We start from the raw sequence: 25,530 nt of genomic DNA on the forward strand, positions 1-25,530 counted from the left end.
AAGATTCATTCTCTTTAAATTACATCCATAGATAGAATGTTTATCTCTAAATCTCTAAAATTATTATATAATTTATAACCATCTTTGTGTCTAGAAAAAATTAATAGGATATTAACAGTTTTTAATAGTAGAATAAAAGAACTTTGGGCAATTTCCCAGACTTTTGTGCCTTTAGCAGATTGTAAATAATCTATAATATACATATATTTATATATAAATATATATATTTATAAAACATAAATAATCTGTTAACTACTTACGTCATGGATCTTTAGTGTTCTTTTGATGTGTTTCCTAAATTTTCCCTCTTCTAATATGTAGCCAGATTATTATGAATGGATTCTAATACTACTGATAATGAGATTATCATACAAAGATTTAAAATATCCTCTATTTCTGGTGAGAAATCCTTATTAAATACTAATTAATCAATTATGTTTTATCCAACAGAGATCTACACCCAAATGGACTCCCTTCTTCATACACGATCATATTATTGTTCAGACTTCTCCCAGAAACTCCCAGTGACCCTTTTGCAATTTGGCAAATCACAGATAGAGACTACAAACCACAAGTTGGAGTGATTGCAGATCGTAAGGATTTTTATTTTATACTAAGGCACAGGCATATGTATTTTTGATTATGTTTTCTCTTTCCATCTCTTTAAGAACCTTCTGAATATATATATAAATATATATAGTAAATATATATATACTTGATATATAATTTTATATGTATTATTTTATGTTTAACATTTTAAAAATATGTCAGTAAATATTCTAATTACATTTTATCTTAACTTAAATGATTGAATATTTTAAAAATCTCTCCAGCAAGAGTTATTTGTTAATACTTTCAACATAAAGCATGCCACGTGTGTGATTTAATAACAATTATGTGTTGGTTACAGCTTCTAGCAAGACATTATCATTCTTTAACAAGGATACAAGAGGTGAGGTGCAAACTGTTACATTTGACACAGATGAAGTGAAGACATTATTTTATGGAAGTTTTCACAAGGTAAAAACATAAAATTATCCTTTTTTATAGAAAAAGAATACGACTTAAAAATTTAAACTAATTTATAATTTATTAAAATGTCAGGCTAACTTGGTAGAAACATAGCTATGTCTTTTAAGAACAAAATCTCATTTTCGAGGATTTGATTAATTTAAAAATATTTAAAATAAAACAATGATTCTTCTAATAAAGAGATAACTAATACTAACATTTTGATATATTTTCAATGCTATTATCTTTACAAAGTATGAGTGTACATAGTATTGGATGCCTATTTTTTCTACCTACCATTTTATTGTGAACCTTAATGTCATCTCATTTCAAAAGCTTAATTTTTGTGGATTGTATTTTAATTGATAAAATTATTCTTTTTTAGAACATAGTAAGCGGTTTCTGCTTGCTTGTTTATTGAAAAGTTACATACATACTAGTCCAAAAGTTATGATTATCTACCAAAATAATTAATATACATATTTGTGAGATTAACTTTTCAATTATAAGATTAACTTTTCAATAAACTCGCTATGGCTTCTCTAAAAAATATTAAAATTTCTAAGATGGATTCTTGGGGGATGGTTTATTCTTGTTGATCTTCATTAGTTTTTTGCATGTCAACATCAGAGGATAATGCAGACTTTCTATCAAATTTCTAAAGGATGATTAATTGACACATTAATACCAAAGTTGGGATCATTAGAAATGAGAAGAACCGTCTAGGTTAGGAATAGACTTCTTAATGGTATTCCTCTGTCTCTTGGATTGAGTTAACAGGAAGAATACCACTGGCATTATGGCACTCAGAAAATTAGTCCTCGTGCACAGAAGACAAATACTTCCAGTTCAGTCTGATTCTCAAGTGATAATTGAACTTTCCTGTACTTTAATAGTTTAGCAAGATTTCTTACAGATTCTACTCCTGAGAATCTTAGTTTCTTTCCAGAAAGTTTTTTTTAATTGATGAATCACTCTTGCCAAAGATGGCAAGGGACTCTCCTCTTCGAGTTCAAAGTGGCTTCAATGTGCACATTAGTGAGGAAAAAAAAAAAATGAAAGAAAAACAAAGATTTCTGAGTATAATGTCATATCTGCTTAACAGTTTTCAGATTTCCATGATGAAGTACAGTAAAATAAATGCCTCACCAGAAAAGCAAATTCTAGTTTGACAAATATTATTAGCTTTAACTGCTCCTTATCTGATAGTAGATGTTGAATTTGGCTAAGTTCTTATGAACTTTTTTGGCTCATTAATACACCTATTAAACTTACTTTTGAGTACTTGCTAAAAAGAACTATTTTATTTTTCCTTCCATATGACTGAACTTATTAGAAATTTAGTCTTCTATGAACAACTGATAACAGCTTAAAAATTATTATTCTTAAATTTCTAACTTTCTTCAAATACTTCATTTTACTTAGGATAAAAAAAGACAGTATTTTGCGGAGGTCTATAGTGACAGTCCTTAATTATGAATCAAGCTAATTTTTTTGACATTTCCTTCTTTGCCTTTATAGAGAGGTATTTGTGTTCTTAGGTTTTATGTAATACCTCTTCTTTTTCCTTCTGACAAGCTCTCTTTTCTATTCAAATATCTATCTTCTTTTTTCATCAGATCTTTCTTTTTTTAGTTTCTTCTCTACTTTCACCATGTTCTTTTTCTTCCTCCATTTCTCCACCCCATTTTTTTTACCTATTCTCACTTATCTCAATTCAAGTGCCAAGTTCAGTTACTGTTTACATTCTTTACTGATCCAAAGGTTCACTTTTCTTTCATTTTCCGTCTAATTTGGAAACTAAAGTTCTTCAGTCTTTTGGATGAGAATGGGTGGTACTCTGATAACAGGAAATTAATGAAAATGACATGCAGAGGGCTCTTGAGAGAGATGATGAATAGCCTAAAAGAGCTTAAATAAGGAATGGCAAACAGCTATGGCTCCTTAAGGATTCTCTTGACAAGTTTTTGGTCTCTGTTCCAAGTGGAAAGTTTATGGTAAGAAGAAAAAATAGAATAGATAAAAAAATAAAGATTTAAGGAATGGCTGAGTTTGGGAAGGGAGATGAGTTGATAAGAGTGTTCCTGTTATTTTCTACTTTTCTGTGACCAAAAAATGTTTCACAGCTAGGAAATAGTCCCTGAATAGTCTACAGATGAAGAGCCCACTGTGAATGTTATTATGCATGTGTTTAAAATATATTGAAACATATTGAAGAGATTGTAGCAAAATATGTTTTTAAAATCAATTTCTTAATGGTTGGTATTGACTGACAATTGGAATAATTTTGTTACAAATTTAAAATTTTGATTTTGAAATAATTTTGGGGGGTACTATGATTTTTTTAATATGTTGTGAATTTCTGGCTCTGAGGTTATTCATACAAGAGCCAACAAATAAATTCTTTTTTTAACTTTTTTAAGCTGGGTGTGGAGCCCAATGCAGGGTTTGAACTCAAGACCCTGAGATCAAGACCTGAGTTGAGATCAAGAGTTGAATGCTTAACTGACTAAACTACCCAGGCATCCCAAGTTTTAGTTCTTATTAGATAATAAATATCTTGGGTGTGTATATATAATGTTCTTCTTGAATTCAATATTAGATGAAATTTATTTTTAGCAGGCTATGTAATACTTTTATATAAAAGCAATCAATATGAAATTCAAACTTAAAACTAATTGATGCACTAAGCTGGTGATTCTATATGGGAAAAATATTCACTGTTTAAAGACATCTCCAGAGATTATCCTAATGCTTATTGACTCAAAGCACTTAAGAGAATTTCTACTCCTTTTAACTTGGAGCCAAACTTTTCAAAGTAATCAAGTACTTACTTGAGTATTTGTGCTGTGATAAGTGGAAACTATGAGCATAACTATAAACTCAAAGATTACCTGCAACAATTTTTTACATTGTTAAAATACAAATGTTTTGTTAGTTATCTGCACTGATAGATTTCAAATTCTGAGTGTCTTCAATATCAGGTAAGAAATAAATCAACATAAGATTCTTTCTTTATAAGGAAATTGAATCTTGTATGTGTTGATTTTCAGAATTGAATCTCTGTAGAAGATATGTGCTAATTCTTTACTATGTTTGGTATCTATATGGTGTACAAGTTCTTTTTGACTGAGATTAAATTCGGCAAAATCAGTGGAAGACATTTGAGGCTCCTTTCTATTGAGTATAATAATATGTTAATAATTTCTTAATTTGTATTTGAATAGTTCTTTATAGTTAATGGAATAATTTCATCTACTACTCATCTCTGGTCATCTCAGTAGTGGTACATATGGTAAACTAGGAAATTATGCCATATGTGTGGATGAGGGCTCATTCAATTTGATGTTGTTAATAAATGACATTGACATTGCAACCTGGTTGTTGGATTTTTAGTCCAAGGCTTGATTTGGATTAAGAGTAATTTAAAGAACATATTTTTTCACTTGTGACCTGAAAAATGCAGGAGTCAACCAGGTTTTTTGGGGTAGAAACTTTGTAATAGAAACAAATGATCTTTTTAGGTTCATATCGTAGTGACCTCAAAAAGTGTTAAGATTTACATCGACTGCTATGAAATCATAGAAAAAGATATCAAGGAAGCTGGAAATATCACAATCGATGGTTATGAAATTCTTGGAAAACTTCTTAAAGGGGAGAGGAAATCAGCCACAGTAAGTAACACATTTTTTTTTTCTTAGTACCTTGTGCTAAGATTGAGATCACATTTTAAAAATAATCAGTGATTTTTTTTGTTTTTTTCCCCCCCAGTGAGTTTTATTTATTTATTTATTTATTTATTTTTAGGATTTTATTTATTATTTGAGAGAGAGAGACAGAGAGAGCATGAGCAGAAGGGAAGGGCAGAGGGAGAAGCAGACTCCCTACTGAGCAAGGATCCCCGATGTCGGGCTCGATCCTAGGAACCTGGGATCATAACCTGAGCCAAAGGCAGACGCTTAACCGCCTGAGCCACCCAGGTGCTCCCTTGGGGAGTTTTAAATTGTCAAATGTCTTAGATTGAAACATTGAAAAAGTTACATTGAGGAAATAGGTACTGACAGAACACAGTAATGTGCTTGACTGCTAGAAAGGAAGTAAGATGTAAAGGCACCAGAGAGCATCATGTAGTCATCTTGGAACAGGATCAAGTCGGAGAATACAACACAAATAGTTGTCAGGATAACCAGTGAAATCTAAAATAACTCGTTTTTTGTTCTTCAAAGATAGTGATTGTTAGCACAAATTTTTGCAATCAAGAAATGAAGCATTTATAGCTTAGTGACATAGACACAGACTGTCACTGTCCTAGAGCCTAACCTCTCTCACAGAGGAGTCATCATCTGTCTCGGAAGGAAGAGCGGCGTAGGGGGCGGCCAGCTGACTGACCACATTACTCCCAATTTAAACTGGCTCAAGTTTGAGGCGGGAGCATGCCAGCCGTATTTACAGTGCTCTCTACTAATACAATTTTAAATTTAGAGTTTTCACTGTCTCAGGCTAATTAATTAAGTTCAAATTAAATGTCAGTCAATAATAATATTGTTCTAAAAGCAAAGTTAACATCTTTGACTTTTATTATTATTTTTTAATTGCATTTGCTTTCTTCCGTGGACAGGATTTCCTCCTCCTAGATTCACAAGTGAAGTTTTAATTCCACAATGTAGAAGTAATTAGTGCAAGCTTAATGTGTTGTGATTAACATCTTGACTTATAATTTAATTAAAATTTAAAAATTTTTAGAGATTAATAGAATAATTAGTATGTTTAATCCTCTAAATTAATAGCAATGATAATGATGATTACTAAGATTTACCAAGCACTTAGAATGTACCTTTTTATTTTTCTTTATTGAAGTATAGGTGACACATAATGTTACATTACTTTTAGGTGTACAGCAATAATTCAACAAGGTTACACACAGACTTTTTACTGAATTTTGGATTTGTTCTTCACAAAAATAATTACAACAGGTTTATAAAAGGATGGCTATATCCAAGCAGTCTTCCTTTTCACCAAAAGAGCTTTATTTTTAAAATGTGTGAATATAGAAAGCATATACTATATTGAAATAGTTAAGCTGAGGGTTATCATAAAAGTTCCTAGTCAGCCAGTCAGCTCCTAGGTAAGAATTTATGAAAAGAAAAGCATCAGTTTTAGAATAAATGAAGAATTTTTTAAATGTAATTTTTCTACAAGGGTGTACAAGTTGATTTAAATGTGTAGAGTCTTCAAATTCTTAATTAAATAAAATTTTAATTCTTAAAGAAATTAATGTTCTCTTTAAAAAGACAAAACATAATCAAGCATTTTATTTTACCTAAGGAAGTGAATCGGAAGTGGGAATTTCACATACGCATTTTGCCTTACCATCTCTTTCTCTTAGGCATAGGTTTCTATGTTCTTTCCTTATGAAGTAAGGATCACGTTGCTCTCAAGGGTTTGCACCCTTGAGAGAGTCTCTGTGAGAAGTTGACAAAGTTTACAATGTGGAAAAGTTAATATAAAATGTTTTTTCGTGCATCTTTAGCTGATGTTGCTGTTGGTTGTTTGCAGTTCCAAATCCAGAATTTTGATATTGTCTGCAGTCCGGTGTGGACCAGTAGAGACAGATGCTGTGATATTCCCTCTAGGGTAAGTAAAATGGAATGGAATTGTGTTGTGGCCTTAAGAGTCCTCCTGGAATAAGGGATGTGGATGCAGATGGTCCGGAAGAGGAAGTAGCACTCAGCAGCTGAGTCTTCAGCATGGAGCTAAGGGACAGGCATTATGTGCATGCTCACCCACTACCACAGCTCAGGCCAAGGACCCCTCATTCCAAAGCCAGGAATACTATAAGAGCACATCTGGAAATTCTCCCTCCCAGCCAGCGTGGTTATGTATAGTTAGAAAAGTCCTGCTGAGTCAGCGTGTTTGATAAATCTACTTATTACAAAACCCTCCTATTGCTTGTAAAATATCAGCATTTTACAGAATGAACCATCATCTCTGGATATCTAAGGCTTATGGCAGACATAACTATATTACTTTGTGAGATGATGGTTTTCCTTCATTGTAACTGCGTCAGTGGTGATATTTACAAAGTTGAACGTAATGATGGATTGGACTCTTTTGGCAAGCAGTGAGCTGCATACATCCCCGGGATGAATGTGTTATTTATCATCAAATAATTATTGAATGTCTATTTATTTTAAGCCAGGCAGAATTCTATGTGTTTGGGTTACAGCAGTGAAAAATGAATATTCAGGTGGAAAGGAGGGGGAGAGAAAGAATTAACAAGTAGATGTACACTACATTACAAAGTAGAAAGTCCTACGATACAAAGGAAATCCAGGTGAAGGGATAGAGAGCCGGGTGAGTACCATCAGCCCCTAGTGATAAGGTGAGGTTTAATCAGAGACCTGATGAAGCCAGGGGATGGACAATGTAGATAAGGGAGAAACAGCATTCCAGTTGGAGGAGACTGTACATACAAAGGCCCTATGGCCACAAAGTGCCCTGAATATCTGAGAAATATTAAGTAAGAACAGTGGGGCTGGAGCTATGTGATTGGAGGGGCAGTGGTTGGTAGTGAGATGGGCAAGGTGGTACTGGTTTGCAGAACATGTAAGGCCTTGTAGGCCTTGGAAAGGATTTTAAATTTTACCCCAAATGAAATGGTATTGCTTGCTGAGCTACTCAGCATTTCTCTAACACTGGATTAGGGAAAAATTATATTAAATTACCAGTGGTCCCCATGGTGGTTTTGTAAACACTTGTCATGTAAGGTTTCCTGAAGTGAAACAAAATAAAGATGTAAAGGACCAAAGCAGGATTCAACATAAGCAGGATTCAACATAAGACTGTTTGTCATGCTAAATACAAATTATTTCTTCAACTTGAGAAACAGATTTTCTTGTGTATATAAGCGGGAGGGGAAGGATTGGAAGTCGTTTTGCTCAATTCATAGGCAAATGTGCTTTTCAAAATTTCAGAGAGATGAAGCAAAGTGCCCTGCTCTTCCAAATGCTTGCACATGTACACAGGACAGCGTTGGACCTCCAGGTCCACCCGGGCCTGCGGTAAGGGAACTGCAACAGTCCTAGCTTTTCCTCTAAATCTTTGGAGTGATCATCTTTTTGCCAATATAGAGTGGATAAAATGCTTCTAGCCATCAGTATTTTCTAGGACAGAGCAAGCTAAACTGCAGATGACTTTTTATGGTATGTTTTGGGATCGGAAATGGAATACATCAAGAAGAAAATTGGAACACATTTGCATACATTTCTCCAGTCATGCAGGAATGAATGATAGTGGCTAGTATTCAAGAGCTTTGCTCTTAAAGTTGTGAATTTGGATTTTCATCTATAATCATGATTTTGAAAATTTCTTCTGTCTCCTAAAAGCTTCTTGTATGTATGTTATGGAGTCAGGTTGAGAAACTGACCCAGAACAACTTGTTTAGAACAATTAGGATATGTATACTTTATGTAGTAGGCATATAATGAGAATAACATGCAAGGAGGGTAATTTATGTATGTGATGGTATTATAAACTCTAAATAGAGGGGCTTAGAATAACTTGAGTAAGAAGTCTATAACCAGGTCTATTCATGGGTGAGGGGAGACCAAGAAAGTGCAAGGCACAACATTGAAGATTGCAGTGATCGTTTTCACTAATCAGTGTGGAACCTCTTGATCTAACCTGGCATGGTTTTGTGGAATGGAAGGGATACCTCTAAGGTCTATCGGCCTCTTTTAGAAAATGGTTGATTAATGTAGGAAAAACTCTGAGATTCTCGGAACACCAAATATTACCACACTTGGGTCATATTAAATAATGTGTTGATTTTAGATTAATTAAAAACCAGCTTCTCACATATAGAATCAAATGTCACTGGAATTATCACCTTTTATTTATTTATTTTCTTATTAACAGTAACTTACCTGATTTATATTTGTAATCACAAAATTATATCTGTGTGTGACTTAGATGTGTTTGAAAAATAAAGGTTTTTTTTGTCCTCTAATTATAAGATAACATTATCAGATGTCACGATCATATTTATTTCCTCTTTGTTCTGTGAATTCTGAATTTCAGTTACGAAAGTACATGTTCTGAGATTCTGAGAGTTTCAAGATACTCTTCTTTTTGCATATTAGTTTCTCTGAAGAATGCTTACATATAATTCCAAAACAGAATTTTCTCCTTACTGTATTTAAGTAATGCTTATTTTTTCCATTAAACTTGAAATTTTCAAATAAACTTCAAAACTTGTTAATGATTGAGAAAAGTTCAGAATGTAAAAGTGAGACACTTAAAATGTATGAGGTGTTGAAATTTTCTTTCCCCACATATTTATATGACATGTATTATTCACTTCAGTATTTAGAAGGTAGCTGTTGATTGTATTGGCCCTATTGGTTGTTGGTAATATTGGTAGTATTGATTGCCTAGAGAACACCCTGCTGCTGGAAGTAATTTCTGTATATCAGCTTCTCCCTACTGTCCTTATTTTCACCCTAAAAGGTGTTCTCACTATGTATTTTAGGGAGGACCCGGTGCTAAAGGTCCCAGAGGTGAAAGAGGAATCAGTGGGGCAGTTGTAAGTATATTTCAGAGCACATTAAAATTTTCACATAGATGTTGAAGTCTGATTGTTCAAATTTCCACTAAGGGGATATGTGACCTTGAGCAAGTTAGGTCAAGTTTAGTGTGCTTTAGGCAATATAGATACTTTTGCCTTGTCTCTGGTTGTCAAGATGATGGATTAGGCTAGCCAGAGAAAGAATTGTTAAAGGCATCTCACTGCTATAAGAATTTCACATGGGAAATCTGCCCACGAACCTAAGGGTTCTGCTGCAACATGGAGACACAGAGCTGGTCACTCAGTCATCAGTGGGAAGACACACAGGGAGCAGAGTCCTGCTGGGAAGCTGGAGAGGGTTGGGAGCAGTTGTGCTGCTCTTTATTTCACCTGTCTCAGAGAAGAGCTGAGGGGCCACATATGCGTTCACTGAGGGTCACTGGGCCCTTTCTACCAGGTCCAATGCAAGCTTATTAGGGCAATCTATTATGAAGATAATGTCATAATATTTTTAATTTTTGTCATAATTTGTCATAAGTTTTTGTCATAATATTACTAATTATAATCTAACCCAGTTAGGAAAGGGTGAGACTGGGATGCTAACCCAGGGTCCTGACTCCAAGTTCACATGTTTTCCACCTGGACATGTTGCAGAGGCTCCAGCATAAAGCAGCTTCTTAGTGGATTTCTGTGTTTCCTTGCTTGATTCATGTATACATTAGTCCCAGAAATAAGCCCAAGTCTAAGAGAAATCAGGACTAGCTAAAACTAAATCAATTCCACTGAAATTCAAGCTTCGATCTCATATGAATTCATGAATATAAATGTATGAATATATCATATTCAGTGTGACTTCTTTTGAAAAATCTACTTCTAATGGGACTTTTGGAAAATTAAGTGCTCTTGGGGTGAAAAATGTTATTGCATTTTTCAGCTGATCTTTAATGAGTAAAGGCCTAAAATGTTCACCAGAGTTATATGATTAATGTCTTAGAATTATGACGATAGGCTTCTGATTTGATGTTAGCTCTGGAAGGTCATTACATGACTTTGTGTTTGTTTCTGTCTTATGTGTTTTAGGGGCCCCCTGGCCCTCGTGGAGACACAGGTCCTCCAGGCCCCCAGGGTCCTCCAGGTCCCCAGGGACCCAACGGACTCTCTATTCCAGGAGAACAAGTAAGCACAAGGGCTTTCTGTATTTCAGTGAGGATTGTGGATTAACATGGAGTTGAAGTGGAATATTTTTTACTGTATTTTGCCAAACTCAGATGTTTTCTGATAACTCAATAAGGCTAGTCATTGAGATAACTTCTTATGACTATAATTTCAGATATGTAAATAGTGTGTGTAATAATAGATAAATGTGTAGATAAAATTATTGCCACTAATTTGACCTTTAAAAAGTAATAGGTGATGCATAGGTTCTTCAGCATCCTGAAAGCTTTGAAATTACTTTCAGCCTTTGCAGCAGGAGGCTAATATTGATGACCTCAAGGCAAGGTTGCATTATTTATCTAGGTCATTACTTCCTTAAAAAAACAAAACAAAAACTTTTAGATAAAATGTTGACCTTTTGTTCCAAATGTGAATCTGAAGTTATAAAAGGTTTTTACCCTTTAAGACTCACATTTTATTTAACTAATACCATTTTTCTATGTCCTAAACAAAAAAATGCAGAAGAATTATGATAACTGTACAGTTTAAAAATAAATATAAAATAAATATTTTATATTTATTTATAAATATTTTATATTTATTATAAAAAATAAAATTTATTATCTGTTAAGATGCCTTACCAGATAATTTTTTTTTGGCACTTAGAGGAAAAATAATCAATATCAGATATAGCTAGAAATGAGATGTGGACGGATAGGGCTTTCTCTCTCAAAATTGTTGACTACATCTACTTTTAGCTTCTTCTGTTCAAAAGGGAGTTTTGGGGCTTATTACCTATCTTACTACTATTATTAAATTAACTAGCTTAAATTAATTCAACTTGGACTTTTAGCAAATGTCTTCTATCATGTAGTTATAAAGATCCAAATTATGTTACAATATAATTTTCATTGATTATCTTCCTATTAAAATGAGCACCTAATTAAATATATTAAATTAAAAGGTAGTTTTTTCCTTTCAAATTTTATTTATGTGAAAATCCCTTATGTTAAACTACGTCCTTTTAAAGTAATAAGTATATCATCCTATAATTATATTAAATTATCCTATAACAAGTGGAAATCAGAACACAACATTTGTAGTTTAAAAAAGTGAGCATCAATCCCCAAAATGATTTATTCACTCTACCTTCCGAAATGTGTTTATATTGGATTTATGAAATGATGGAGATTTCGGAAGTGACTCATGTCTTCCCCTTTCACTTCATCTCTGTAAAATGCCTGAGGACTGTTTTCCCACTGTTTCTCTAGGGGCGCCAGGGGATGAAAGGTGATGCTGGAGAGCCAGGACTTCCAGGCCGAACAGTGAGTTGTTCTTCAAGTTGCCTTTTCTTTCACTTGTCAGGTGCTGTTTGGAAAGTTGCCCTTATAGTGCCCCAAAAGGTGAACTCAGGGGAAGCAGCAGAGTAGAAGCCAGACTGTGGGCTTCCCACGATTTCCATTTCAGCCCCTGGTCTTTGTTGTCAAGTTTGTGCTGTTCAATTCAAGTGTCGGCTTCTTCTTTTTTTAAAATTATTTTTATTAACATATAATGTATTATTTGCCTCAGGGGTACAGGTCTGTGAATTGTCAGGCTTACACATTTCACAGCACTCATCATAGCACATACCCTCCCCAATGTCCATAACCCAACCACCCTAACCCTAACCTCCCCACCCCCCAGCAACCCTCAGTTTGTTTTGTGAGATTAAGAGTCTCTTATGATTTGTCTCCCTCCGCATCCCATCTTGTTTCATTTTTTCCTTCCCTATCCCCCACAAGCCCCCAAACCTACCTCTCAAATCAGGTGTTGTCTTCTTGACAATCATATATTATATGGCTGGCACTGTGCTTAGTTCTGGTTTTCTGTTGCTTTTTGAAGCCCCCTGAACATTTTTTTTTAAGATTTTATCTATTTATTTGAGAGAGAGAACAGGAGGAGGGCCGAGGACGAGGGAGCAGCAGACTCCCCACTGAGCAGGGAGCCTGATGCAGGGCTCTCCATCCCAGGACTCTTAGATCATGACCCAAGTTGAAGGTAGACACTTAACCAACTGAGTGACCCAGGCACCACCACCCCATGAAATTTTTTTCAAGCATTTTGAAAAATAAAAGTGTCTTTTCCCACATAGGAACTAATTTACAGCATTTCACTTGTTTGTTTCCTTTTATGTAGGGAACCCCAGGATTACCTGGCCCACCAGGACCAATGGGACCTCCAGGAGATAGAGTAAGTTTTCTTGGGCTGGCTCTGATGATGTTGAATAGGACATCACATTGTTGCCTATTAATTAAAAATCCTCCACAATTCAGTTTGCATGGCTGGAGATGCAGGACCCACAGATCCTGTGGAAGACTGAAAAACTAGTATCAGTGACCACCTGACACCAGATCAATCAATGAAACAAAATGGTGGGACTTTCAGCAGGTCCTTGAAATTTTCATTTTGGGAATTTTAGAAAAACTTATCCTATTCAGAAAAAAGTTCATAAAAGGAGTTTTAGCCTATTAGAAGGAGATTCAAGAATCCTAACAAATGCTTTTAAATCATAAGATTAAGTTCTTTTTATGAGGCAGCTTTTATGTAACTCTGAGAGTAGTCTTAATTTTCATGGCATTTTCTATGAAGTCAGGACATCTTTTCTAACACATGTGGAACTCAAATTCCACTTTTACACCTTAGGATGGGACAGACAACTGTCTTAATAGAAATTTTGCTTCTTTGCAGCAGCTTTCAAGTTTCTCTTGATTTATGATGGAATCAGTGTAGGAAACCTCATCTTTTCTAGGACAAGTAATAAGAAGCACAGTGGACATATCTTCTGTGTTCTGTTCAACATTACAGGATCATTTGGTTTCATAGGAAATGATGAATACTTTAATAACAGATTTTAGTGTCAGAACCAAGGAACTGTTGACTTTTCAGTATCTTAGGGTTCAGACAACAACCTGGAGTAGTCTATATTCTGACTAATCAAGTTAAAGCTTGTGATTAGCAGCAGGATCTGAGAGAGCTGACACTAAAATAGCTATTGCTAACACACTGATTTTTTAACCTTAATACCTCTAAGACAGCAGGCAGAAGAGGAGGGTAATTCAGTTGGAGCAAAGATTTGCCCAGATAATACTGAAAGGTGGATGATATGCCAGTGAACTTTATTTGCCTACTTTTGAGTTTGAGAGAGAGAGAGTTCAGAGAGAAAACTGTGTTCTTTGGAAATCTGTGACCTGGAGAGGTACTTATATGATACATTCTTCTGACTCTTTTGATACTGGTACTTCAGTTTTTTTTTAAATTCTTACTTTATTATAAAAGACAATAGTAAGATTTCAGAGGTGACAAGTTGGTCTATTCAATTAGAGGACAAAACCAAAAATACTGCAATTAAGTGATGATGGGCTGACTCACTTGGTGCTGTTATTGAGGAAGTCTTGTTGTACCCATCACGTCCAGCCTACAGATACGGTGGGTAGCCAGAGATGTCCCATCAACAGGTTCTTCCTGAACTGGTGATCAGGCAGCCTTTGCCACCATTGCTGCCTCTCTGAAAAAAAATGAGGGAATGGGAAGGTTTTATGCTTTTCTGCTTTTTCACTCTCAGACTCTAATCTGTGAATCCAACTTTGTAGTGAGGCCCCCCAGATCTCCCAGGTTGACAGTGAGGACACTTTTCAGGAAACCATTCCCCTCTTTCTCACTCAGCCTTGTTCACCTACCCACCACTTAGTTTTCTACCATGAATACTGAAAGTAGGGTGCACAGCTGATAGAACATAATCAACTTTGGAAAGTTAGATAGACTTTGATATAGGCATTGTGTCTGAAAAGAAAAGGAATGAGAAGAAAAGAAAGAAAAGAAAAGAAAAGAAAGAAAGAAAAAGAAAGGAAGAAAGAAAAGAAAAGAGAAAAGAAAAGAAAATAATAGAAAAACTTGAAGTCTGTGGTGAAAGAGAAGAGAAGAAAGCTCAAGAGAGCAAGCCCAAGGAACACAGGGAGGAAGAAAGAAGACTTGTTACCAAGAAGGAGTTGGTAGGAATTGGATACGTGGATTGTCTCCAGCACAGATGATTTGCAAAATGAGGCAGAGCTTTGGCAATGGGACTGTTAGAAAGAAACAATAAAGGAGAAGTGAGTTGGGGGAAATCGGAGGGGGGAAAAAGCTATGAGAGACTATGGACTCTGAGAAACAAACTGAGGGTTTTGGAGGGGAGAGGAGTGGGAGGGTTGGGTGAGCCTGGTGGGGGGTATTAAGGAGGGCAATTATTGCATGGAGCACTGGATGTGGTGCATAAACAATGAATTTTGGAACACTGAAAAAAACTAAATTAGAAAAAGAGAAAGAAACAAAAGAATTGCATGTATAGATATCTAGTACATGTGTATCTATGAAAGCAGCCATGGGTTTTCTTAGCCAGCCTCAAATAGGGGGAAGCAGCAATAACTACTGCAGCTTTGAAAGTGGAGAATAAAATAAAATTATAGCACAGAGTCCTGCAGATGGCTCAGGGGGCAGACCTTCTGAGGACGTCAGAATGAGATCCTTTTCACCCCCAACTTAGATATATGTTTCTTCTAAAAGAAAGTGGTTGATCTGACCTAAGTGTTCATGAACAGATAATATATATATGGTTTAGCCTTAAAAAACAAGAAAATCCTGTCATGTGCAACAACATGGATTAAACTCAAATTTGGAGGACATTATGGTAAGTGAAATAAGCCAAGAACAGAAAGAGAAATACTACATGATCTCACTTATGTATGGGATCTAAAAAACGTTGAACTCATGGAGACAAAAAGTAGAATGGTGGTGGCCATGGGCAGGGGTGAGGGGAAATGGAGAGATGTTGGTTAAAGCTACGGTGTTGCAGTTGTTAGGTAGGATGCATGAGCTTTGGAGAGCTAAGGCACAACATGCTGGCTATAGTGAATAACACTACATAGTATACTTGAAATTTGCTAATAGAGTAGATCTTTAAATGTTCTCCTTGTACTCGAGAAATGATAACTGTGTGAGGTGGCTATATGTCAATCATCTTGGTTGCAGTAATCATTTCACAGTGTATGCATACACCAGAACATCATGCCATGTACACCATAAACACATACAACTTTTATTTGTCAATTACACTTCAATAAAGCTCGAGGGGGGTGAAGAAAATGGTTGATCAGGAAGTTCTTTAGCTGACTGAGGAGGATTATTTGGAAATAAAATACTCAACTAAACAAACAAAAGAGTGTCCTATAGACACTGGAGAAATTTAGATGGGAGAAATGCCATTTGAACTGCTAAGCAATACCACCAGAGCCTTTTTCTTCTTCAGTGGCTCTCAGCAGCAATGGTGATGTTATATCAGATGAACCTAGAGTCTGTTTTTTGTTAAGCAGCCCTGGATCTCCCTGAAAACAGTCTGAAATCTTTATCTGTTTAAGTTTCTGGGGGAAAAAACAAAAATTGAGAGGGGGTGGTGGTGGTGGACTATTTCTAACACAGTTTTATAGAAATAATTGAAACATCCTCTGGTGTAAAATCAATGGAAGCATGGATACTGAATGCAGGCAGCTATCCAAATGCTCTTGATTTTTGCTAGAATCCAAAAATATGGATGAAATTATCACTCTTATTCCCTGCAGAAAATGAGACAAAAATCTCCTTTGACAGAGGAATGCAAGAACTATAAAAAAGACCTGACTCCGAAGTCCTCTGTTGAATTTCAGAGCTCTCGCTGTTGGAATGAATGCTAACTGGGTAGCAGAGTGACTCAATCTGGGCAGAGGTCATCTGGCACTTAGACGGAGGCAGGTCCTGAGAGCCTGCAGGGCGAGTGGGGCGCTGCGGGGGCACATCTCTCCTCCCAGGCAACCTGATACCCATGGGGATTTGGCCTTCTGTGCCAGATGAGGAGAGACAAACCACTAAAATGATTAGCCGAGGATCTGAGGATTTTCTTTCCAGTGGAAGACAGTTAAGACAACTTCATACATTTCGAAGGTCTAAGAGAGAAATGCCCTAGGGGTGGAGTCATCACTGGCCCTTCCCTTGGCTGTCTGGCCATTCATTGTTCAGGAAGGAGGGAGTTTTTTTACTCAAGTGGTTGGCCTTTCCTTCGTCTTTTATGATACCATGAATTTTGGGCAGCAACATTTCCTTTTCTTCCACTTTGATTCTTTGGGGGCTAGTTTGTGGACACTGATGTTTCAGTAGAAAGGGTTAGCCTTGCTCTAGGCTTCGTCACACTCGTACCCAAGCGAAAGCTAACATCTTTATAAAAGGAGTCTACCTTCTTCAAAGAAGACTCTTAAAATGACTTTATTTATACTGTGTATTTGAATAAATATAGAAATTACTCAGTTAAAGGCATAGCATAAATTGGAAATCTTTTTTGGGGGGAGTATATTTGTTTTCATATTGGAAGTTTACTTGCTGTTGAGTACTTCACTCTTAGTCATCTTTTTAGTGTCTTTCCTTTTCACTCAGTCATTATTTCACTAATCCATCATTAATTTTATGTTTACAATAGGGCTTTACTGGAAAAGATGGTGCAATGGGACCCAGGGGCCCCCCCGGGCCACCGGTAAGAACTGAATGGATTATATTTTTGTCTCCCCACCTCACAGCCCCTACCCCAGTTGGTAGGGAAAAACGTAACCTGGCCTTTGAGGCACATTCCATCAGTGCTATGGGTACACTGTCAAGGGAGCTATTGGTTTTGTTTTCCTAAATCAAAATGGGATACTGAAAACAGATATGTTAAAATACAGAGTCTTTCTTTTTAATCAAGTTGTATTTGGAAAAATAGAAAAATGCCCCTAACTAACTTGGCCATGGCTGGTTGGTACTCCCATTCCTTCCAATCCTATGTTGAGTGGTAGGATTTTAAGACCTTACTGATTACTTTCTGTTCTAAAATTTTGAGAATCTATGGTCTGTCACATTTCGATTTTATTGATATTTATTGCTGAGCACTATTGGTCATTCTGAGGAAATAAGTTTCATCCAAGTAGGTCTTCTAATTAAGATCTTTGGGGAAAATACCGAAGCGAATGATTTGGAAAGTTATCATCTATATACTTGTGTGTGGGTGAGATCATAATGAACTTCTATGAAGTGCTGAATGTTCTTCGTGTCTGATGGGAGGAGATGATGATTTAAGTGTTATGTGTTAAAATAATGTTATTATTCATGTTTAATATATATGTTCTCAGGTAGAGGAGAGTGTAAATGTATAGTAAACTTGCATTTTAAATATTTACTATGGAGCTTACTTAATATTTGCATAATTGACAAAGGATTAACTGTCCTACAAAGTTTGATGATTCCCTTTTAAGGAAATTTGGGGCTTTAGAACAGAAAGTATTAGTTAGGAGATATTATAAATATTCTATGAAAAATATGGCTAAGACTTTCAAAGCTGTGTTAAAAGCAACAGGGAGAAATTCTTATGGTTTGGATGGGATGAGGGGTGCTGACATGATAGAAGAAAATGGAAGTGTAGAGAAGGCACCAAAAAAAAAGTGAATGTGTGGGCGGAGAGCAGGACTCCCAGGAACAAGGGTTCCTGGGATTTAGCACAAACCCAGCTACTTTCTTGATTTCTTCCCCAACCGTAGTTTTCACTCCTATCTTTTGATGGGTTCTCTAGTTTTGCAACAGAGATAAACTGAAAAACAGGGATTGCTTTCTGCATATTCATTTAGTAACCAATCTACTAGAACCACAGTCTGTGAACTGTGAAACTGTGTGTATTTACGGATTTTCTCCAAATGGTCCTAAAGTATGTTTGAGAACTATCCACTCCATAAGACTGAGAATTATCAAGATTTTCTTTTTCCTTCATGCTATCTTGAAATTTGGTTTTACTCTTCCCTGTTGCATGCTGTTTCTGCGAAAGGCTTTTAAAGCTGGCCATGTTGGCTAGTTTACTTGAGATGAGATTTTTCTTTCATCGTCTCCTTCTTTTTCTTGGCCTGGCCCGTGTGTTGCAGGGAAGCCCAGGCTCCCCAGGCGTCACAGGACCGAGCGGGAAACCAGGAAAACCCGGAGACCACGGCAGACCCGTAAGTGGACAGATTGCATGTTGTGAGTCCTTTTCCCTGTGGCCATAAATAGAGAGGATGCTGCAAGGCTTTGACCTGTTTATGTTACCCCTGCTGTAATGGGTTTGAAGCATTTGTTGAAACTCTGCTAAACCCCTGGATTTCACTTGGTACCAGTTCTAAAGTTTCCTCTCTGAGTTATAATATTCGGGGATGAAAATTGTGGTCATAGGGTTTCTTTAAAAGGAGAATGGGATTTTGAGCCAAGGCACATATTTTTGCACTGTATAAACACTCGAAGCTGGGTCAGCAGAATGATGCTTTTATTTAGGAGTGGTGTGCAACTTAAGATAGAAAATACGTGGTGGTGGTTCTCGGCACCTCAGTCCCATCCGGAGTTTACAGAGGTTAACCCTTCATGAAATTCATCCAGCCACGCCTTCCCTCATTTCCCTTTCACCGAGGATGCTAGAACAGTAGTCCCAGGTTTAAAAGGATTTTTCTAATCCACTACTTTACTTTTTTATGGGGCCCTTTCTTTCAGCCAGATGGTTTGGTTAAAATAATAGTTAAGATGGCATTGTGTGGATCTGGTGTTTTCAAGTTAGTCCCTCCAAAACTGAATGTGAAGTGCCTAAAATTACAAATCCAGAAGTATTTGCAATCACTGTTGAGCATCATCTTCTTCTTTATAGCCTTTTTCTTCTTTATAAGTATGAAGTGTGAAAATATTTTTAGCAGTTTGTCTGAATTGAATTCTAAGAGCTAAAAGTTCACGTCGAAGATAATGAAGTCCAACTATTAGCAATGACACAAATCCATCAGGGCTGTTCTCTGGACAGAACTCTTTTTTTTTTTTTTTTTTTTTTTAAGTATTGTCCAAGTCATATAAATCCCAAGCTTAAAAACTGTTTAATGTCAAAGAAACTTAGGGTGGAATCTTTATGTGACAGGACCTGTCTTCCCTGTTTACATAAAATTAAGCAAACAGCATAAAGATGAAAGGACTCCTGAAACACTTTATCATCTGTGAGTACCCCAGAAGATGCCTTTATTACTCTCTTTTCCTCAATGAATCACAGAAAAAACTTCACAAGAGCAGTTTAAAGCACATGGAACTTTTCTACCCATTCACAATTCTGTTTCATTAGAGTTTGACTGAAATGGAGTCTCACGTAAGAATCTACCTGATGTAATTGATGGCTGGAGCTAGAAACCTAAAAGAAACTTCTGCTCCCTTTACTTGAAATGTGATCTCTAGATATTGGCAATAAAGATGATTTCTACAAATCATATATACTAGAACAATCTCAGAGTGGCAGTAAATTACACACACACACACACACACACCAGGAACAATCTCAAAGTAGCAGTAAATGTAGGAGAAAAAAATTCCTTGCAATTTACAGAAGGCTCCAAACTGAGTCATAATAGTTTTTCCATAAGAGTCTAATATTTTTGGCAAAGGGAGCACTAAACTCCATTTCTTATTATAATCTGGTAACATTTATTTGGACCTTATTTACCCTCTTTTCTCCCTTTATTTTCCTCATCCTTCAAAGGGGGAAAATTGCTCCTTCTTTTCTTCTCTTTTCTGATGTTCCCTTAATTTCTAAAACTAAAACTAGTAGATGGGTGTATAAATGTCTTAGCAAAGAGCTTGGTTCAATCACTGTTAGCTCATGTCATTAGCTATGGTCACCAGTTGGTATGTTTTTGCTAACCTGTAACACATGATGCTGTGTAGAGGATGTTTTAAGGAACTGCTTGTGGAATTTCTGCAGTCATTTACACCTGTTCAGTGCCTAAATGTGTTAGTCCGTGTTCCAGGGTCTGGAGATAAAACAAAGTCTGTGTGAACAAGACAAAGTCCTGGTCTTCACGGAGATTCTTCTAGTGGGGGATATAGACCAAAAATATGTAACTAAACACTATAGTTTCTGGTGGTGTTGAATAATATGAAGAAAAAGGAAATGGAGTAAGGGGTCAGGGAGTAGTTGTGATAATGAGAAGGGGGCTATAGTAGTCAGGGAGCCTCTTTGAGGAGGTGACATTGTAGTGCTGTGAGGGAGGAAACTGTTTGAGGATCTGTGGGAAGAAGATCCCAGGTATGAACAAAAGCCCTGAGTGAGGAACGAGTCTGGCAAGTGAAGGAACAGCAGAGAGGCCTGTGTACCCTAAGTGAAGTGTATTGAAAGGGAGAGGGATGACAGGCGAGGTCAGAGAGCTGGCCAAGGTGATCATGTGGACAATAGTCGATGATATGGAATTCTTGTTTCATGCTAAGTGTGATGGGGAGCCCTTAGAGGCAAAGAAGTGACATAATCTTATTTCCCTTTTAAAGATATCACTTGGCTTCTGTGTGGAAAACAGACTCTACAGGGGCAAAATGGGAAAACAGGAAGACCAGGAAGATAGTGGAGTTGTTGAGGCAAAATTCTTGGAGGTTGTAAGAAGTGGTTTGGTGTGGGATGTTATCAGAGTATCGGGTTTGCCAGTGGTTTGAATGTTCCTTCCATGATCACATTTGGCAGCCTAGAAACACATTACGGAAAGACAAAAACTTCTTGCCTTTAGAGAACTTTTTTAAAGATCCTCTTCTGGCCAGTGAGAGGCTTGACCGAGGAGGGACAAATACTCTGTCCTGCGTTTCGATTTGGGACCACCATTTGGATTGAGTTATTTAGTAAGAGAGGCGCATGGTTCCTTTTATACTCAATGCACATGCACACACAATAATTGGAGGAAGTCAGAGATGTAAATTTAGTTAGGAAATTGACCAAAAGCCCCCTGGTTCTTACTAGAACTGAACCTGGATTAATCTCACGGATGAGCTACAATAAGAAGCTGAGCTACCCAGCCATGGTGATGTAAAGGAAAGCATAATGGTACCAAAGGCAGTTTCTCACCCATATTTTAGTTCCAGGCTTATACTGTGAAGAGCATCATAAATGTATGCAGAACACATAACTTCTAAATGTGTGATCATAAAATTCCCATTTAATGGGGCACCTGGGTGGCTCAGTGGGTTAAGCCTCTGCCTTGGGCTCAGATAATGATCCCGGGGTCCTGAGATAGAGTCCTGCATTGACTCTCTGCTCAGGGGGGCCTGATTCTGCCTGTCTTTCTGCCTACTTGTGATCTCTCTCTCTGTCAAATAAATAAGCACAATCTTTTAAAAAAATAAAAAGATAAAAAAATAAATAAAATTCACATCTTAGCACTAATTTGGAGGCTATGTGCTCTAAGAGAGACAGAGAGACAGGGAAAGACAGAAAGTTTCCTTTTTACAGACAGGCAAATTGCAAGCAACATGGATAGAAAGTTGCTGTGTCATTTTGCTAATCTGTTAGAAAGCAGACCTTGGTGTCTTTCATCATGTGCCTTCATGAATCATTTTAGATCATGCTTGTCAACTTCTAATCTATGAAATTACTATATTTCAGGGTCCATCTGGGTTGAAAGGAGAGAAAGGCGATAGAGTATGTATTTCTTAAAATCTGATTTACATTTATTTTGTGTGTTAAACATTGAAGTCTGAAACTATAGAAATAATATGCTAATGATTCTCATTGATTTAATTAACAAGGGAGACATCGCTTCCCAGAACATGATGCGAGCAGTTGCAAGACAAGTCTGTGAACAACTGATAAGTGGTAACATTTTTTTTCATTTTTACTGTATGAATGGTTTTTAAATTTATTGCAGGAAAATGCAGAGTTGAGTCATAAAGTTTCTAAGAGATATGTTTCTATTTCATTTTGATGATCTTGTATTTTTATACATTCTCAGTTTTGGATCTAGTTAGATAAAACTAGTGATATTTTAATGATTGTCATGAAGATAAAGTAAGAACCCAGAGTAAAATAATTGCCTGTTATCCTATACTTGATCTGATGCAAAATCATATTTTGAAAGGGCTTTTCAATTTCCTTATTAGGATTTTCAGTGATCTTCATCTGGATATATGTAGAAGCAACAGACATTGGATTTTCAAAAATTATAAACTTTAAGTTTTTCTATGACTTTAAGGAAGGAGGCCCATCAAGATTAATTTGATCACAGAAAATACATTTTGGTGGGGACCTTTTTATTGCCTCCTTATTTTTCAGACTCTTTCTTCTTATTCTATGAAGCCTACCGAGTAGTAAAGTTCAGTGCCCACAAACCAAGTATGGTCTTAAACTCAAGGTTTCCTGTTTCAGGAGTCTTAACAGCGTTTCTTCAGGTCTCATCCCGAGGAACACCTGCTTTAGAATCACCTTGTTAAAAACGAGTGCTCCTGGGCCACCCTAAACATAGCAAATCATTGTCTTTGGACACGAGGCCCAGAAATCTGTATTTTTCAAAGGATCCCACAGTCGATTCCAACTGATACCACAGCCTATCATTCTTAGACACACACAAAAATGGTATACGTCCTTACTTTAAGAAAGGTTCTCTTTTGAGTGACACCATCTGGCAAACCCCAGGGCTTTATAACAAAGGTGTATTAAACTTTCACAACTCTTTTATGGTTTATAGTAATGCTGTGGCTTACTGCTCAGTATTTTGTGGAGACAGTTGTTTATTGGGGATCATTTTGTTTTGGATGGCTGGAGTGTTCTTTTTAGGCTTCTAATTAGAATGTGTCCTGGAGGGGGAGGAATGGAGATGGATTGCACTAGACCCTAAGAGAAAAGAGTTTCACCATCTCAATCCCTTCCCTACTGGGTTTCTTATTAACAAGTCTTCTTTCTGTTTGTAGGTCAGATGAGCAGATTCAATCAGATGCTGAATCAGATTCCAAATGATTATCACTCCAGTCGCAACCAACCGGGCCCACCTGGTCCCCCAGGCCCCCCAGGCAATGCGGGAGCCAGAGGTGAACCGGGACCTGGGGGGCGACCAGGCTTTCCTGGCACACCAGGGATGCAGGGACCCCCGGGTGAACGAGGTGGGTTATCCGGCTGCTATGCAGGGATAAAGGAAGGAAGTTTGCAAGTGTGGGATCTGGGTCAGATTGAAAAGCATGTGGAAGACTGAACTTGGCAAACTGCTTTAACTATTCTTGTTTGGACAGCCCGGGAAGAGCTCTGTGTCCATGAACCTGTCTTTTCATTAAGGCAGCCCCAGGCCATCGAGATCTGTATCAAAGAACACAGGAAGATTTTGTCAGGAGATCTCAGCAAAGATAATGCTATGTACTGATGGTTGTTGTCATTGTTGATGGAAGAAACCGTATTCTGGCAAACTCACTCAGACACTAAAATCTGATTAATTATTGTGACTACCAAGAGTTGGGTTCCAACTGAATGTACTTAAGCAGCCCTACAGTTTTAGATCCAAACTCTTCTGGTGCCTTTATTCAGGGCCTGGCACCAGTCTTACGTGTTTGTTTGGCTTTAATTTCATAGTAGATAAGTGTCATTGAAGGAAAAAGAAGAAAAATTGGATTATTTGATTCCAGATGTTTCAGGACTCTGGTGTTCGCTTTTGTTAAAGCAGCAGTTAATATTCCGGAGAAGATTCAGATACTTTGGTAATTCAGACGGTTTGGATGCTGTGTGGTAGGGCTACTGAAGATAAGATACCTTTAAGATGTTTCTCAATGAGTTGTAACTCTTCATTCAAGATTCCTGTTCTTAATTACTGTTTCTAAAAAAAAAAATTATTAGACATGTTTGTTTTCTTCAAATAATTTTTCCCCTGACTTGTAGCCAGATTTGTTTCTTGGCCATGAATCTGGAATTACCCAAATGTCTAGAAAGAATTTGGCTTCAAGAGTGAACTTCTGTGAAAAATTGGGTCCTGCTTTCACTAAAAGAAGTGAATTACTTGAATTAAGCATTATCAGTTAAGATGAAAACTACATGTTTCCCGATAATTTTCTCCCTGTGCTTTTTCTTTTTGTCCTCACTTAGGGTTGCCAGGAGAGAAGGGTGAAAGGGGTATTGGGTCTCCAGGACCTCGAGGGCTGCCTGGCCCCCCAGGTACGTGTGCCCGGGCATCAAATAAGTAAACAGCAGTGACACTGGGAGAGCGTACAACCCCAGGAGGTTGATTCACAATCTCATCCTCTTCACTTCAGTCAGGCCTGTCACCATGAATGTATTTTAGCAGGAAGTTCAGCTTGGATACCTTCTCATTTTTATGTTCTCTTTGTTCAAAAAACTGTTTGAGTGGGTTCCATTAAGCCTTCACTGTAACTTTAACATATGAGGGTATGAGTTTTAGTGACACAGAGGGTTGCTGTTTTTGTTTTTATGGAATTCCTATTTGTTTTGTTTGGCCCCACGGCTTTTCAGGATAGTGTTATTTCCTGTTTCTTCTGGTATTGTTCAAGAGGTTGCTAGCAGACAGAAAATACATTCTTATTAAAAAGCGTGACACATTGCAAGATTTCACTCACAGTTTCTTTATTGATGTTCTGGAAAGAAATAATAGTCATCCAGTTGTTTTATGCATTTTGTTTCCTAGACTGAAAATGAATTTTTGTTTTTCTTCATTGTAAGGCCCACGAGACCCTTGAAGGGTCCATAAGGTCAGCCCTAGTAGTTACATCTTTACGTTTATGTTAACCGTTAATAAGTACAAGATCCAGAAATAACATCCCTCTGCATAGTCCGGAGGTGTGGAGCAGACACTCCCATGTCTTCCTGGCAGTCTGATGTGGCTAATATAGCCATTTTCTTCAGAGAGTTTTATCTCTGTAGGAGTGGGAGCCATTCAGGGAACTCATTGATAGCTTTAGTTTGGTTTAATTCAGTTTTCTTTGAATAAAAT

The 25,530-nt window shown here is 36.8% G+C and overlaps 1 protein-coding gene across 3 annotated transcripts in view; it reads left to right on the forward strand.

The window, feature by feature from the left end:
• The window catches only part of COL12A1 (collagen type XII alpha 1 chain), a 117,859-nt gene that overhangs the window by 89,435 nt on the left and 2,894 nt on the right, over positions 1-25,530 (forward strand). For all 3 annotated transcript variants that reach the window (XM_032864353.1, XM_032864355.1, XM_032864354.1), the window contains 15 exons: positions 451-593; positions 911-1,020; positions 4,536-4,685; positions 6,568-6,645; positions 7,986-8,072; positions 9,542-9,595; positions 10,658-10,753; positions 12,004-12,057; positions 12,908-12,961; positions 17,250-17,303; positions 18,715-18,786; positions 22,212-22,247; positions 22,355-22,421; positions 23,513-23,701; positions 24,669-24,737. In XM_032864353.1, the coding sequence (XP_032720244.1) occupies positions 451-593; positions 911-1,020; positions 4,536-4,685; positions 6,568-6,645; positions 7,986-8,072; positions 9,542-9,595; positions 10,658-10,753; positions 12,004-12,057; positions 12,908-12,961; positions 17,250-17,303; positions 18,715-18,786; positions 22,212-22,247; positions 22,355-22,421; positions 23,513-23,701; positions 24,669-24,737 (1,313 nt within the window). The remainder of the gene's footprint in view (positions 1-450; positions 594-910; positions 1,021-4,535; positions 4,686-6,567; positions 6,646-7,985; positions 8,073-9,541; positions 9,596-10,657; positions 10,754-12,003; positions 12,058-12,907; positions 12,962-17,249; positions 17,304-18,714; positions 18,787-22,211; positions 22,248-22,354; positions 22,422-23,512; positions 23,702-24,668; positions 24,738-25,530) is intronic.

The sequence above is a fragment of the Lontra canadensis genome, unplaced genomic scaffold, assembly GCF_010015895.1.
Source record: "Lontra canadensis isolate GAN:19392208 unplaced genomic scaffold, GSC_riverotter_1.0 scaffold27, whole genome shotgun sequence".
Classification (NCBI taxonomy): domain Eukaryota; kingdom Metazoa; phylum Chordata; class Mammalia; order Carnivora; family Mustelidae; genus Lontra; species Lontra canadensis.